At 40.6% G+C, this 17,710-nt stretch overlaps 1 protein-coding gene across 1 annotated transcript; it reads right to left on the bottom strand.

Moving 5' to 3' along the window:
• Positions 1-6,963: 6,963 nt before the first annotated feature.
• LOC111981731 (v-maf avian musculoaponeurotic fibrosarcoma oncogene homolog K) lies at positions 6,964-17,710 on the bottom strand. Its single transcript, XM_024013134.2, has 3 exons — positions 17,516-17,710; positions 7,582-7,659; positions 6,964-7,491 (listed from the first exon to the last, which is right to left on the bottom strand). Exons 2-3 carry the CDS (start codon positions 7,624-7,626, stop codon positions 7,054-7,056), a joined length of 483 nt encoding a protein of 160 aa, XP_023868902.1. The 5' UTR covers positions 7,627-7,659; positions 17,516-17,710; the 3' UTR covers positions 6,964-7,053.

Here is a 17,710-nt window from a genome sequence, read left to right as displayed (position 1 = left end):
GAGGCGAGTTGGGCGCACTGCTAAATTCTCTAAAACGACACTGGAGGCAGGTTATGGTAAAGACATGAACATTCAATTCTCTGGCAACAGCTCTGGTAGACATTCCTGCAGTCAGTATGCCAATTGCACGCTCCCTCACAACTTGAGACATATGTGGCATTGTGTTGTGTGCAAAACTGCACATTTTAAAGTGGCCTTTTGTTGTCCCTAGCACAAGGTGCACCTGTGTAATGATCATGCAGTTTAATCAGCTTCTTGATATCATCCACACCTGTCAGGTCGATGGATTGTCTTGGCAAAGGAGAAATGCTCACTAACAGGGATGTAAACTAATTTGTGCACCAAATTTGAGAGAAATAAGCTTTTTGTGCATTTGGAAGATTTCTGTGATTGTTTATTTCAGCTCATGGAACATGGGACTAACATTTTACATGTTGCATTTATAAAGTATTCAGACATTTTGTTACATTACAGCCTTATTTTAAAATGGATTAAATTGTTTTTTTCTCTCATCAATCTACACACAATAGCCCATCATGACAAAGCAAAATCAGCTGGGGTTTTTTATACAAAAAAATTATAAAATATCAAATTTACATAAGTATTCAGACCCTTTTCAGTACTTTATTGAAGCAACTTTTGAAGCGATTACAGCCTTGCGTCTTCTTGGGTATGACGCTACAAGCTTGGCACACCTGTATTTGGGGTGTTCCTCACATTCTTCTCTACAGATCCTCTCAAGTTCTGTCAGGTTGGATGGGGAGCGTCGCTGCACAGCTATTTTCAGGTCTCTCCAGAGATGTTAGATCGGGTTCAAGTCTGGGCCAGTCAAGGACATTCAGAGACTTGTCCCGAAGCCACTCTTGCATTGTCTTGGCCTTGTGCTTAGGGTTGTTGCCCTGATGGAAGGCGAACCTCTGCCACAGTCTGGCCCTGAGCGTTCGGGTTTTCATCAAGGATCTCTCTGTACTTTGCTCCGTTCATCTTTCTCTCGATCCTTACTAGTATCCAGTCCCTGCCACTGAAAAACATCCTCACAGCATGAAGCTGCCACCACCATGGTTCACCGTAGGGATGGTGCCAGGTTTCCTCCAGACGTGACGCTTGGCAAAGAGTTCAATCTTAGTTTCATCAGACCAGAGAATCTTGTTTTTCATGGTCAGAGTCCTTTAGGTGCCTTTTGGCAAACTCCAATCGGGCTGTCATGTTCCTTTTACTGAGGAGTGGCTTCCATCTGGCCACTATACAATAAAGGCCTGATTGGTGGAGTGCTGCAGAGATGGTTGTCCTTCTGGAAGGTTCCCCCATCTCCACAGATTAACTCTCGGGTTCTTGATCACCTCCCGGACTAAGGTCCTTCTCCCCGATTGCTCAGTTTGGCCGGGCGGCCAGCTCTAGGAAGAGTCTTGGTGGTTCCAAACTTCTTCCATTTAAGAATGATGGATGCCACTGTGTTCTTGGGGACCTTCAATGCTGTTGACATTTTTTGGTACCCTTCCCCAGATCTTTGCCTCAACATAATCCTGTCTCGAAGCTGTATGCACTATCAACTGTGGGACCTTGAATAGACAGGTGTGTCCCTTTCCAAATCATGTCTTATCAATTGAATTTACCACAGGTAGACTCCAATCAAGTTGTCGAAACATCTCAAGGATGATCAATGGAAACAGGATGCAGCTGAGCTCAATTTCCAGTCTCATAGCAAAGGGTCTGAATACTCACGTAAATAAGGTATTTCAGTTTTTTATTTTTAATACGTTTGCAAACATTTCAAAAAAACTTTTTAGCTTTGTCATTATGGGGTATTGTGTGTAGATTGATGTTTTAACTTTTTTAAATCCATTTTAGAATAAGGCTGTAACGTAACAAAATGTGGAAAAGGGAAGAGGTCTGAATACTTTCCGAATGCACTGTATTTTTGTTCAGTGTATGAGCAGAATAACTGTCTTACCTTAATTAGGTAACACCGCCAAAACAAAGGTCATGTGGTTTGGTAAGAAGAATGCCCCTCTCCCCACAGGTGTGATTACTACCTCTGAGGGTTTAGAGCTTGAGGTAGTCACCTCATACAAGTACTTGGGAGTATGGATAGACAGTACACTGTCCTTCTCTCAGCACCTCATTGTAGATTAAAGGGTGATTTCTCATTTAACCAGTAAATTAAAAAAAATAAGGAAATCTAATCTACTGTATAGAATGGTCCTTTGGGGGAAGGATTGTTGACATTGGTATCTAAAAGCGTAATTGAGAAATAATACCAACTCCAAAAAGCTAATATTTGTGTCAAATGAAGCTTTACTGCTTGCTCTGAATATATGGGTAGTATTTCGATTTTTCTTACATTAATTTATTAATATTGAAAAATATAAACATGAATATAGAAAACATGCAAATATTTCTATATATCGTTGAGCATAATATACTTTATGGGCATATCTATTTTCCAGAGTGGGATCTCTGCTAGTTTTAAAGTTATGGCCCTTTTTCTACTGTAACAATTTCTCTGTAGAAAATGTAACCAATCACAGCCCTCCTTTTACTTGTATCACTGCACATCCTGAAAATCACCAACAGAAGACGACCATTTTTTGTCCATTTACACATTCTCTCAGTTGGTAACGCTTACAACACTTACTGAAATTGAGCAAAACGTGTAGAATATTTGTAACCAGGATATGACAGCGATTTCTACATTGGCCACTTATATTATGGACATTTTCTGAAATGACAATGCAAAAATTCTAAAAAAACGAAAATCCTATTTGTAGCACCTTTAAAGGAGACCTGGGTAAGGCTAAATTGTAATAAACATGCCAACATTGATTCATTATTTCTCTATTATGCTTTGATATAAATATCAAATATTTGTCAACAATCCTTCCCACACAGGACCTTTCTATGGATTCAAATTTGTGAAAATCCCCCAAAATCATGGTCTTTTTTTGTCCTGTTTTCGTGAGGAATCACCCTATAGTGTTTGAAATCATTCAAGGAGTTAAACAGACCAAATTTTAATGAGGAAAAAAGCTTTATTTAAAAGTACAAAAACAGACACAGCAGACGTCTATTTACAGGAATAATTTACCTCCTTGTTTTCAATCGAAACAGAAACAAAAAGTATTTTATTTGTACAGGAGGGTATTTCATTAACGCAAAATGTAAATAAATGAATGTAAATAAAATAATTTAGATGTTGAAAATACAAATTATGGAAAATCAATCAAATAAATATTGAAGTTCAAATAAAATACAAACTACTAGCAGAGTAATGAAAGGTCACAAAGGGTACGGATTCTCTTCAAAGTGTTCCCTCATTATTATTTTATTTTCACTCACCATCAGCTAGAAAGCGGTATAATAGAACTATCATCATGCCTCATTAACTACCGCAAACTAGACAAATTAGCATCTAATCTAGTGTCGTTGTGGCTGTGCATTAAAACTTGAGATCCCATTCATTGTGAAAGTCCACATGATAACTTTTTTTATTGTTAACATACAATTGTGTGATACAAGATGGACGATGGTGAGTGAAAGTATAACATCCATTGTATTACAGCTGTTATTCTTTCACCCACCACCACCACCTTGTTTACTKATTTGAATGTTGACGTATACAAAGTACTAATTTGGAGCAGCATACTTTATATGTCATGGAACTGTTTTAAACAAATTTATAAGTACATCTGCTGAACATAGGACATTTAACATGTATGTTCTATGTGCGTTTATGGTAAATAGCTCGTAGGACTGACAGAGCAAATATAGGAAAGATGTGTAGGCCTACATAAAACATACCGTAGATATAAATCAGGTGAAGAATATACAATCATTTAACCGCGCCAGTCTAAAAGGCAACATATAGCAAAACGTATAAGATAAACATTTAAAAGTGCCCACTTGCTTTCTGAACCATCTATCCAATTTCCTTACCGTTGCATTATAATGACTCATATCAGAGAAGATGCAATCAACCATGGCAGAAATACATCTTATCTACATTTCCCTCTAGTTGCTAGCATCTTCATTACAGTGCCCTGTGCATATGAATTTGCCGTCGCCAATGTTCAATCAAACTCTAGGACCAAAGTTCTTTATTTCTAGATCGAGGGTACTGAGGGATAACACAGCCACCTGCTGTGCAGGAAGAGCATAACTACTAGTGCTTCCATACTCCATCTTCAGCTGGGAGAGCTATGTGTAGATGTGTATGAACCTTTAGTGAGTTTTAATACAACTAGGGAGGAAAATGCAGCTTGGGGTACATAGAAATTCATCTACCTTGTTGGATGTTTATTTTGACACAAAAGTACATGTTTTGCACTCGAATATGAGTCATACAATAATATATAGACAGTATTATGGCTTTGTTTACAACAGAATTGAATGAAYTTGAAAGCAATAACTAAATGGATAAAAGTCTTAAATTGATATGCAATTGGATTGCATGTCTCAAACAATTTGGTCAATAATAATGTGCTTATTCACAGCATTTATAAAGACTACCAGCAGAGGTCAGTGTAAAGCTCAGAAAAGGGTGCTAAATAATTCAAGTGTTTTCGCTTCCTCAACTTTCATTTCATAACTAGCATTCTGCTGTATATTCTCCTCCAAATTGTAATACTTGTATCTGTTTCATAGCCGTCACAAAAGCATCATCAACTCAAACTTCAAAAGTCTTGGAGTTTAGCAATGTGATACAAATGTAACTTCCTTATAATAGCATGTGGGCATATGGCAATTAGCTACCAAAGTAAGTCTTTCCTATCAAAATATACCCAATCCACCTACTCTAAAACAGTCGTGACTGTAAACACAGACAGCCTAATTTGCAGACTAGCCGAGGGTAGCTTGCAGGTAATAATTATGAACTGACCTTAAAAAGACACAAATACAACTATAAAGTCAGCAGAATAGATTCCTTATGATTTAATTGATGCTATAGATAATAATTGAACTATCCTGCTGAGATAGGCCAGTAAATAAGAATCATTTTACGTCAGAGGACGATTACAAGATCACACCARTCCCAGGTATTTAATATCCCTATAATAAAGCAAAAATTATAGAAAAATACACACATATAAAAACATGGGAATTAAGGTGTAATAACAAATATACCAAATGAAAAAACAACATGAGAATGATAAGAGCACAGCAATGGCCCTGCCTGAAATAGCAGAGAGCCATGCAGCAGCAAAGTCCCCTTTAGTGCTCTTTACAGCTAAGAAACAGGGGAAGAGGAAAAGTAATGTCCACTGGGGTAAGAGAAAACCTTGACAATAGCCAACTCTAGACTTCACTCGTGACTAACTTGGACAAGTGCTGAAATGCAAGAACTATAGATTCTAGATAATCATCTAGAACTGAAACTTATAACCTTCAAAAAGCATACTCAACCTGTGCTTGTTTATGGGTAACATTTGAAGCTAATGTGCCATTGGATTTGGTCATGACACCATTCCTAGAGTTTTTTTTCTTGAGTTTTATGCCAGGATTCCTCTTACCCAAGAGTCTGTGTCAAAAGCATTTATGTTCAATGTCTACTGTTTCAGAGTTACCAACACCGGCAGCAGCACTTTCAGACGACCCAACAGTAGGAATGATTTCTAAGAGGACGGAGTTCTCAATGCAAAGTGACAGGAGGCAGTTGAGAGCTTCAATTTTCCTTCTCTTGCATTGAAACTAAAATGCTCTAGCTTAAGTCTGTAATATACAGGAATTCATTGAATTGCATTTCATTTGTCAAGGCAGCTCCCATTATCACTACATCCAATATGGATTACCTACCATGAAATATGGCATAGCATGGAGAGGAAAGCTCAGAGGCAAAAGATCATAGGTAAGTGCTTGTCTTAWTAWCATAAAATAAARATGCCACCCMTGGCAATAGTTATAKACTYGCTGCAACTTTAGCAATTCTGGGATAGACCACAAACTATGATCAGCATCATACAATCTCCCATTGCTAAAGTAATACCAGAATGGACTGCGGTATTTCCCAAAAAGATGCTTCAGGTGTCCTATGATTTTAGATGTAAATTTGCAGCTATATGATTTTTAACATTTGCAAAGCAAGTGATTTTGGTACTTTTACACTGTGATCTAAGTTCCATAGTAAGTGCCGTTCAATGATCTGTAAATTTGTCTGACGTAGCCTAATTTGTATTTTACTTGTACCGTAGATTTAGTTCCTCACAGCTGTAAGGAGGATAACCCATGAGTATATTTGTATTCTTTTATGTAGGCTATGCTATAATGCTATATACCTGCAAGTGTAATCTACAGTCTAAACCAGATAAAAGTTTTCCAATGTCAAAAGGGCCTGGTTCATCCAGCTAAACATGCTTGGTCAGTTATCAAATATATATTGTTTTTTAACGGTTTTCAAGCTGCCCTTGAAATTGGAATATAAAAGCTTAAAATATTGAACATACTGTATGAGAGTGACAAAAAATTGAATATTACTGAGAGATCATTCCTAGATCAGTTTAAGGCAAAAGCTTCAAAATCTCAATTTTCATTGAGACATTAGTATATGCTCTCGTATACAGAAGAATGAAGGCTTTTAGGCTTAGATCACCGTTTTTTTTTGTTATTTTAAATATTCATAATGTATTAATACGGTAATTATTACAATAATATATTACTTTATACTCTGTAAATGCAAGATACCACAGGCATCAGAGCTGTCTCAGACCAGTGCTGCCATCACGGGGTATAATATCAAGTATCCACTCACACTGTAGTATGAGCTAATCTCTGCCATCAGTCAGAGAGGCCCAATGCCCTGCCGGTGCTGGGGAGGTTGTAGCACAGTGCACAGACAATGTAGATTATGTACAGTATGTGAGAGAAAGAAAGTAGAGAATGAATGCAGCATCATGTTGTTTTCATCACACAGAGCTAGTGGCCACCCCACCCCCTTCCCTCAGTCGAAATTACTGAGCTTCCTCTCAGCATGGGTCGGGTGCCATTGGTTTCAGGCTGGATCGGGTCGGAACCAGTAAGGACCAGGCGGGACGGGGAGATGAGAGCCCAGTCCTGTCAGCACTAGGAGGGGGCTGAGAAGGAGGTTGGGCTGGAGTTGTGGTTGTTAGTAGACTTGATGATGGTGATAACACTGGTGGTGGCCACCTTGCCTGGTGAGAGAGGCCCGCAGGTGACAGTCCGGGCGAAGCACTGCAGGGCCTCATACTTGGCMCGRAGGGCYTCCAGCTRCAGCCTCATGCTGGCGTTCTCCTGGGCCAACTTGTTTACCTCGTGCTGTAGCTCCTGCTTCTGCCTCTCCAGCTCCTCCTTCTGGGTGACCCGCTTGATGCGGCAGCTGGCGGCGTAGCCGCGGTTCTTCAGGGTCCTCCGCCGCTGCTTCAGCCGCACCACGTCCTCCTTGGTCAGCCCGCGCAGGTGTGTGTTGAGCTCGCGCACCGACATGGCCACCAGCTCGTCATCACTGAGGGCCGGGGCATTCTCACCCACCTCCTTCTTAACCTGCAACAGAGACAGCCATTGATGAGAGTCTGGACCTTTCCTGAACTCATCATTCACATTAAAATATACAGTTTACGAATACAAAATTACCTTTAAAGTCTTGTTTGCTTTAAACTGAGTCGTCATACCCTGCATGCATAAACTGGCCAGAATCCCACAGACGTCACACTGCAAAACAAAGAAGGGAAAATTGTGATTGGAATAAAAAAAAATGTATTCCAATTTATTTGCCTACATAATATAGTGTTTTCGTTGTGAAATTAAAGTGTCGGTTATGAGTGTAGCCAAGTTCAGATACAGCCATCCTAAGAAGCCACTCCCCTTTCCCAAGAAATCTATTGAAGAGATCCCACAACAACATTCCTGAGTTAGTTACCTCATCTGTAACCAGCTCAGTAGATTCTCTAGTAACAGAGACTGCCAGCAGAGGTCAGCATCACACTGAAAGATGATAATGAATACACAGACTGTTGGGCAAACCTGTTTACTTGCTGCTGTAGGGAGGGCCCTCACAATGTAGTTCACTAGACCGTAGCAAGACCGCAACAATAGAAACAGGTCAGCTATCACCACGCAGCTTTGTCTTAGCCCTCTGCTTAGAAACTGGGCATGGGCTATTTTGGTCAAAGTTGTTTTTAGAAAAAGGCCTATCTGAACACTACAGTGAAACGCATGCCTTTGAGACTGCCGCCATGGCCAAAAAGAGAGAGAGACTGCTGTGTGCCTGACTGTGAATAAAATCCCACATTCTCCCAAGGCTCCATTTCAGCACCCTGACTTGCTCCCTAGGCTACGGCTGCCATGGAAACGCCCTGCAAATGGGTGTGAGAGTATAGTCACATGGTCATCCAAAGGGTAAACAAGTCTCATTCATAACCCTGTCATACACATGGTAGAGATTACAAGGGCTGGTCAGTTTGAAGAACTAAGTGAGGATCACCAATAGTTTAGGGAGTGTGTACAATAACAGTCTCATAAACTCTGAACATTGGCTCCTATTTTTTATTTCCCTCAGACCTAATGCATAGTCTCTTCCATTTAGATACAGTACTATTCAACCTAACATGGCCTACATTGACCCGTATGAGTCTCCTCTTTATAACACAGAACATATGCCTATGTCAACAGTAAAACTACCCAACAAACACAAGCTAACATTTATGGTCATACTGAACTTTACAGTCCTGTAGATATGTGGGAAATTCCTGAAGACCGTGTGACAGGAATAGTTTCCCTTACAGTCATGGGTGTATATTTGTAGTGAGACAATGCACTCTATTTCATTTAGGACTTGTGTCTGCTTGTCCGGCTCGTATTACACTTGGCTTTCCTGAGCTGCTACATGCCCTTATTTAACGCTGTTGGATATATTTAGCTCACTGTGCTGCTGACACAAAATTATGCCAGCTAAACAATTTAGGTGAACATGTGATAAGCGATACCTCATTAAGAGGCCAAATATTCCATCCGGCGCTTTGAGCTGCACTTTCTCGAACAAGATACAACAACCCAAAGGGTGAGGTTTTAATGACTATTCCTTTAGGGAAGTTCATCTCATGCCCCTGGAAATAAATATAGATCGCTGATCACAGCAGTTTCTGACAGCTGTTGCTGGGTTGACCTTGTGTTGAAGAGCTGAAGTGGTTGCACTGTATCTACAATATAAATACTGTTCTTGCATCGAAAGTCTAAGTGGAAAGGGGCAGAATGCCAAGTGATTGGTCTGATGATAATGGAAGGTTCACTGGCTTTGGCACTGAAGCAGAACAGATCACTAATACGTTCTTAGTCATCCATCTGTTTTGCCTTTTGTAAAACCACACCGGAGGTASAGCCTATGCCTGGCCGCATGTTTCTGTAATGAAGGGATACATGAATGTGGAGTGTACACTCACACAATCCCAACTTGGAAAATAAACCAATAGATTCTTCTGTTTTGTGTGGATTTAAGAACCACATGTGATGGTTCACCGAACATGTTTTCATCTGATTACTTGTTTTGTCCATCCCCTTTGAACCTCATTTGAAATTCACTTGGGTTTTCAACTTAACTATAGGAAAAAGAGTAGAGAAAAGCATACAGCATTGCCTTATTTTGGCACATGTATGCAACTTTGAATCAAGCACTGCACAGCCAAAAATGTAAGTCAATGTTCCAGCAAGTTGGCTGAAAGAGCCTTTTGAACTGTTGCATCAAGGGGAGACCCTGGGTAATATTCCGTGCGACTCGAATATCATGAAATGGGATGGGAAAAGGCCTCCCTCTCCATACACGGGGTGCTCAAGCTTTACAGCTCAGAGGCCACGTTGTTTCCTTCAAATTCCTTCTGCATGTGCTCCTCTCTGTTTTTGCAAATGGCACTAGGTCGAGCCCTTAGGGTCCCACTTTGCGGCTTTCCTTCTTCCTTAGAACAATTCAGTACCGCTATTGACTGTGCACATTTGACGGTCCTCCAGAAAACTATTTCCCTTTTCACCTTTTTGAGTGCTTCTACTCATGTCGGAGAAGACCTCAAAGTAAAGCCATAGAATGTGGCTGAAGTGTGGATAACACAACCACATTSCTGACTGAGCACACACACACACAAAAGGAAAGAGACCCCAAGTTTCATTTGGGAGGATAAATGCATTCAGAATATGTCCTGTGTAATGCATCCATCTCTGGAAGGGGGGCTTAGTCTATTCAGATGTAAAGACATCGCTGTAAAATCTTCCAAATGTCTGAAATTCAGATGTGTCTCATATCGAAGTCTAACAGCCAGAATTAATCAAGTGTTGACGACTAACAGGGATACAGAGTAGTACTATCCCTAACCAAATAACTTAGTTAGACAACACTGTTAAGTTTTCATGATGAGAGAGGGAGCATTTACACATAAGGTGGTGGCTAAACAGATGGAAAATATAAAACATTTGCTGGCCACAMGAAAGGTCGGATGATTTCAGCGCCATATTTCATCAGCTCACGTTGTCCAGATCATGAGGAAATTACTCATCGTATSAAAGCACACAAGTCCAACTGACAACATTACTGTAGGCGCCGGATGCAGCCTACTGCTAATAATCACTGTTCTCTGCCCAATTGAACTCAATGACTTACTCAAAGCTTGAGCCAAGAACTAGGGCTATAGCTTTGCTAAAATACTCTAGAATGAGTTTTACTAAGGTGCATATTAAATCAGCACCACAGTATCAGCCCAGGCAGTAACCATTAATAATGGACGAATAACTGCCTATTTAAGCACTGATTGTGACCTGGCTAGAATAACAAACCAATAAACTGCAGGCCTGTTATGGTATTAGTCCAGAGACCATGTGTGAAATGTGACTCCATTTAGTTTTTGTCATTCAGACATCAGCTCAAATTCAAGTCTGTGTGCTTGGGTTATGACAGGTACTGCTCTGGGGCCCGACGTTTCGCTAAAATAAGGAGCACATCAAAGAGCTGAGTGCTCAGGTCCTAGTGATAGATGAAGTGTTGGCTTGTCTTGGCAGCTTGTTTTCCTTCTCTTTTCTATAAGTTTTGGAGTTTGGGTTTGGTGGAAAACAGATACGCTATGTTCCTCTGAGGAGAGAGAGCTTGATGGAGCTCCCCCCTGTTCAGAATGTCTCCTCTGTTTTCTCAGGGAGCTGGGGAGGAGAGAGCTTTCCTCCAGACTATGCTGTGGTGGTGCACTCTGCTCTGCACTCCAGCGCAGCACATTTGGAGGGATGTTATGTAAAGGAAATGGAGAGCATAGCCGAGCCATGAGTCATGCTGTTTACTGGTAAGAACTAGGACGAGCGGCAGGGAATCACACCCTCCCAAACTGACGTTTCCTGGAAAATCACGTTGTTCCGCAGGGCAGAAGGAAAAGTACAGGAAACGGCTGGCATAACCGGCGGAACTTTTTTTGCGGAAAAGGGAGGAGAGGTAGATATTTGAGCGAAGCGACTTTCCAACTGGGGACATAGGGATTTAAAAGAATGTCAAGTATGCACACAACAAAGACAAACCTGTCCAGTTATTACCTAACTAAAGCCATTCCATAGTACACATTGAATAACAATGAAAACCAATGAGAAAAAAAAATACTATTACAGTTTCCAACTTCAAATAACAAAGGAGTTCAGGAGTCATTAATTCAATCCCGGCTCTCCATTAAGTTGTTAATATTCTTATTTAGTCTGGGTACCCAAATTCTCAGATGTAAAAGTGAGAAAGTTCAGGACATTTCTCCTTGTTTACTGTATACCACCTAATACCATAATTACAAAAACAAGGCACTTTACTCGAGACGATCCCTCCACACCCCAGACCACAGTGTGGTGAGAGCATTGGTCTGAGATCCAGGAAATCATCCAGAAAAMCAGGAATGGGCTGGGTGCAGATCCTGGTGGTTGGTACAACACAGGCACCTAAGGGGCACTTGTGGAGAGATGCCAATGTATATCTCTCCATGCTTCAGTGTAAACTTGTTAATGGGACTGTTAAACTGTACATGTAATACAGTACTGTAAATATTTTGGTTGTCTGTCATGTCTATGTAATTCTTATGACACGGTCTTTGTCTCTAGAAATAAATTATCAGAACACATAGTAAGGAAATGAAGTTAAACGTTTCACAGTTCAAAGGAACTTTACACAAAAATATCTGACTTTGGTTTCCTTTTGAGTCATACCTTTTCACTAACCACAGTCATTTCACAACACACTGCAAAACCCACAATGAGTACTGCGGGTTCTCTTCCACCCCCTGAACACTCAATACTATGAAAACTGTGAGCATCATTAACCATTACGAGTATGTATACACCATATTGTCATGCTGAAATATTGGGTAGGGAAGTGAGAGAGCAGAAGATGATAGGCCCTCTCTTTCCTCCTCCAGACATCACATTGGAAACCAAGCCACATATTAACCTCATAACAGAGCATGGATATGATGCACTTGGTGTGGGAGGTCGTCACCACCACATATACAGTTGAAGTCAGACGTTTACATACTGAGTTTAAATGTATTTGGCTAAGGTGTATCCCAGTTCCTGACATCTAATCCTAGTAAAAGATTCCCTGTTTTAGGTAAGTTAGAATCACCACTTTATTTTAAAGAATGTGAAATGTCAGAATAATAGTAGAGAGAATTATTTATTTCAGCTTTTATTTCTTTCATCACATTTCCAGTTGGTCAGAAGTTTACATACACTCAATTAGTATTTGGTAGCATTGCCTTTAAATTGTTTAACTTAGGTCAAACGTCTCAGGTAGCCTTCCACAAGCTTCCCACAATAAGTTGGGTGAATTTTGGCCCATTCCTCCTGACAGAGCTGGTGTAACTGAGTCAGGTTTGTAGGCCTCCTTGCTCGCACACGCTTTTTCAGTTCTGCCCACAAATTTTCTATGGGATTGAAGTCAGGGCTTTGTGATGGCCACTCCAATACCTTGACTTTGTTGTCCTTAAGCCATTTTGCCACAACTTTGGAAGTATGCTTGGGGTCATTGTCCATTTGGAAGACCCATTTGCGACCAAGCTTTAACTTCCTGACTGATGTCTTGAGATGTTGCTTCAATAAATCCACGTAATTTTCCTCCCTCATGATGCCAACTATTTTATGAAGTGCACCAGTCCCTCCTTCAGCAAAGCACACCAACAACATGATGTTGCCACCCCTGTGCTTCACGGTTGGGATGGTTTTCTTCGGCTTGCAAGCCTCCCCCTTTTTCCTCCAAACATAACGATGGTCATTATGGCCAAACAGTTCTATTTCAGACCAGAGGACATTTCTCCAAAAAGTACAATCTTTGTCCCCATGTGCAGTTGCAAACTATAGTCTCTTTTTTATGGCAGTTTTGGAGCAGTGGCTTCTTCCTTGCTAAGCGGCCTTTCAGGTTATGTCAAAGGACTCGTTTTACTGTGGATATAGATACTTTTGTACACGTTTCCTCCAGCATCTTCACAAGGTCCATTGCTGTTGTTCTGGGATTGATTTGCACTTGTCGCACCAAAGTACGTTCATCTCTAGGAGACAGAATGTGTCTTCTTCCTGAGCGGTATGGCGGCTGCGTGGTCCCATGGTGTTTATACTTGCGTACTATTGTTTGTACAGATGAACGTGGTACTTTCAGGCATTTGGAAATTGCTCCCAAGGATGAACCAGACTTGTGGAGGTCTTCAATTCTTTTTCTGAGGTCGTGGCTGATTTCTTTTGATGTTCCCATGATGTCAAGCAAAGAGGGTCTGAGTTTGAAGGTAGGCCTTGAAATACATCCACAGGTACACCTCTAATTGACTCAAATGATGTCAATTAGCCTAACAGAAGCTTCTAAAGGCATGGCATCATTTTCTGGAATTTTCCAAGCTGTTTAAAAGCACAGTCAACTTAGTGTATGTGAACTTCTGACCCACTGGAATTGTGATACAGTGAATTATAAGTGAATAATCTGTCTGTAAACAATTGTTGGAAAAATTACTTGTGTCATGCACAAAGTAGATGTCCTAACTGACTTGCCAAAACTATAGTTTGTTAACAAGAAATTTGTGGAGTGGTTAAAAACCGAGTTGTAATGACTCCAACCTCAGTGTATGTAAACTTCCGACTTCAACTGTACCTCATCAACAGTGACTCAGGGCATAGGCAGCCTCTTAGACGAGATTTCAAGGCCCTCATACAATGTGGAAAGTTTTGGATGAGAAAGGACTACTCTCATATTTTCCACATAAATCACAATGACAGTAAAGGTCAAATGTCCAAGAATATGATCCCAGTCTGGAGACATGCAATCAGCACCAAAATATGAAATTGATAAGGATATCTTCTCTTTGTTTATTCTATAAAGCTGAGCAATGGGACGAGGCAGAGAAGAAGAAAAAATCAGCATAGCAACAAGCGTTTTTTTGTGTGCGTGTCATCTAAAAATTATTGCTTTGACAGCAGGCCCGTAGATTCAATTTCATATTGGCCTGTGACACTGCGGCTTCCAAAAGAGATTCTGCTGAACCAGGGCCAACTATGGCACTCTCTCCTCTCTCTACTGTCAAACCAGGGTATAGGATAAAGACTGAAATCACTGATAGAGCACTAACAATTTGTCTTTGGGAATGTCTAGAGTAGTATTCAATCGGACACAGCACCACACTAGACAGATAAAGTGCCTTCAGAAAGTATTCATATCCCTTGACTTATTCCAAATATGTCGTCTTACAGCCTGAATTCAAAATGGATTCGATTTTTTCCCCCTCACCCATTTACGCACAATAGCCCCTAGTGGCAACATGATACGGAAAAGTTCAAGAACTTTGAAAGTTTCTCCAAGTGCAGTCGCAAAACCATCAAGCACCATGATGAAACTGGTTCTCATGAGGACCACCACAGTAAAGGAAGACCCAGAGTTACCTCTGCGGTAGAGGATAAATTAACTTGAGTTATCAGCCTCAGAAATCGGCAATTAACTGCACCTCAGATTGCAGCCCCCCAAAAAATGCTTCACAGAGTTCAAGTGACAGACATCGCAAGATCAACTGTTCAGAGGAGACTGTGTGAATCAGGCTATCATGGTCGAATTGCTGCAAAGAAACCACTAAAAGGACACCAAAAAGAAGAAGGGACTTGCTTGGGCCAAGAAACACGAGCAATGGACATTAGACCAGTGGAAATCTGTCCCTTGGTCTGATGAGTCCAAATTTTAGATTTTTGGTTCTGACCGCCGTGTCTTTGTGAGACGCACAGTAGGTGAACGGATGATCTCCTCGTGTGTGGTTCCCACCATGAAGCATGGAGGAGATGGTGTGATGGTGCTTTGCTGGTGACAATGTCAGTGATTTATTTAGAATTCAAGGCACACTTAACCAGCATGGCTACCACAGCATTCTGCAGCTATACGCCATCCCATCTGGTTTGCGCTTAGTGGGACTATCACTTGTTTTCCAACAGGACAATTACCCAAAACACACCTCCAGGCTGTGACTATTTGACCAAGGAGAGTGATGGAGTGCTGCATCAGATGACCTGGCCTCCACAATTGAGATAGTTTGGGATGAGTTGTACCACAGAGTGGAGCAGRCAACAAGTGTTCAGCATGTGGGAACTCCTTCAAGACTGTTGAAAAAGCATTCCAGGTGAAGCTGGTTGAGAGAATGCCAAGAGTGTGCAAAGCTGTCATCAAGGCAAAGGGTGGCTACTTTTAAGAATCTACAATATATTTTTATGCTTAACACTTTTTTGGTTACTACATGATTCCATGTGTGTCATATCATAGTTAGTAAAAAATAAAAAATATTTTTTTTTTACATGAATGAGTAGGGGTGTCCCAACTGTTTACTGGTACTGTAAGTATTCACACCCCTAAATACATTTGTAGAAGCACCTTTGTCTGTCAGCGATTACAGCTGTGTCTTTCTGGGTAAGTCTCTAAAGCCTTGTTCACACTGCCGGATTTAATGCTCAAATCAGTTGTGTTCAGACAGCAGTCATTTGCTGACATGGCTACACTTGTTGTCATAATACCGACGGGTGTGTGCACAGTGGTGTAGGCTGATTGATGGTGGTGCTCATGCTTCCCATCACTCTGAAGTTATAACTGTGTAAATCTCTCTAGGACAAGGTGACTTATCAATATATTTGCCTATATTTACCCCCCCAAAAATGCACCCGTGCACAAAGCGAGGGCCATTCAGAAATGGTTTGTCAAGATTGGTGTGGAAGAACTTCACTCACTTGCACAGAGCCCTGACCTCAACCCCATTGAACACCTTTGGGATGAATTGTAACGCTGACTGCAAGCCAGGCCTAATCGCCCAACCTCACTAATGCTCTTGTAGCTGAATGGAAGCAAGCCTTCGCAGAAGAGTGGAGACGGTTATATCAGCAAAAGGAGGACCAACTTCATATTAATGCCCATGAATTTGGAATGAGATGTTCGACGAGCAGATGTCCACATACTTTTGTAGTGTATTTAGGCATGCCATAACAAGACATTTCAGCTTTTCATTTTTACTTAACTTGTAAACATAAAAAAAACATAATTCAAATGTACCCCTTTTACCAAAGAGCACCATCTGTCTTTGTTATTCTGTCTACCAAAATATACTATTGCGTACCTTAGCAGCGCAAACATAATTCCACTTTGACATTATGGGGCATTGTGTGTAGTTGGCCTGTGAAATCTCAATGTAATTCATTTTAAATTCAGGCTTTAACAACAAAATGTGGTCAAGGGTGTGAATACTTTCTGAAGGCACTGTATATTGCAGATTCTATATAATAAACTGAACATAAACCTAACTTCATTTAAGGAGAATAAAAACTGCCATACTTGCTGAAAATTACAGTAGCCCACACACTTAAGGGCCTTGATATAGGAAAACAAGCAAATCGTAGAATTTATCATGTGTGAAGCAGAGGCAACGTTTTAGAACTCGTCTCCATTACTGTTGTCTCCATTACTGTTGTCCCCTTTACTATCCTCCTGGTGGTCTATCCCCACACCATGCCCTTTGACTCAGATTTCTAAAACCAAGACCACGTGTTGTTTCCTTACGTCGTAAATATAAAGTAGGCTACCGTATGCTATGTGGACAACGATATAGATACAGTAATTAATCGAAGATCTCTGAAAATACTACACTTATTCAAGTTATTAAGAGGCAGAAGTAAAACATATTACCCTTCAAAATATTACGATTGGTAAATAGATGGAATAAAAAATAAATAGAAACAATTCGGAAAAACACGATTTGTTAAATTGGTACATTTTAACAACTTCAAGAGTGAAATAAATTAATTCCAGGCGTTACACTACTCCAACACGTGTCCATATTGCAGAAAAATAATTGCAAATAACCATAAACCTTTGTAAACTGTTTCAAATTGTTAAGATAGGCCTAAAAAATGACCAAGTACGTTGATAACATGTAAATTAAATGTTTGGTTAAGCCTGATCTTACTTGTTGATACATGCGTAAAATCGAATCTGTCACCGTGATAGCATCAGCAATTTTAGAGAGGAATGTCAAAACATCTCCCAGAAAAGCGCTCGTACTCTCACCTTATGAACGCGGATATTCTCCGTCTGCAAAGCGTAAAGCTTGTGAAGTTGCCGTCCTATACGGGTGGAAGTTACTTGTCGCAATTCTGAAAGGCGTCCAGTAGTCGAACCGAAATGTATCCCCGTACTAAATTAACTACAAAACAACAACAATGTATCAACATTCCACTCTGTGCTTCCGCAAGTATTCACGTC

This window comes from Salvelinus sp. IW2-2015, linkage group LG20 (genome assembly GCF_002910315.2).
Source record: "Salvelinus sp. IW2-2015 linkage group LG20, ASM291031v2, whole genome shotgun sequence".
Classification (NCBI taxonomy): domain Eukaryota; kingdom Metazoa; phylum Chordata; class Actinopteri; order Salmoniformes; family Salmonidae; genus Salvelinus; species Salvelinus sp. IW2-2015.
This window is presented reverse-complemented; position numbering and strand designations above follow the sequence as displayed.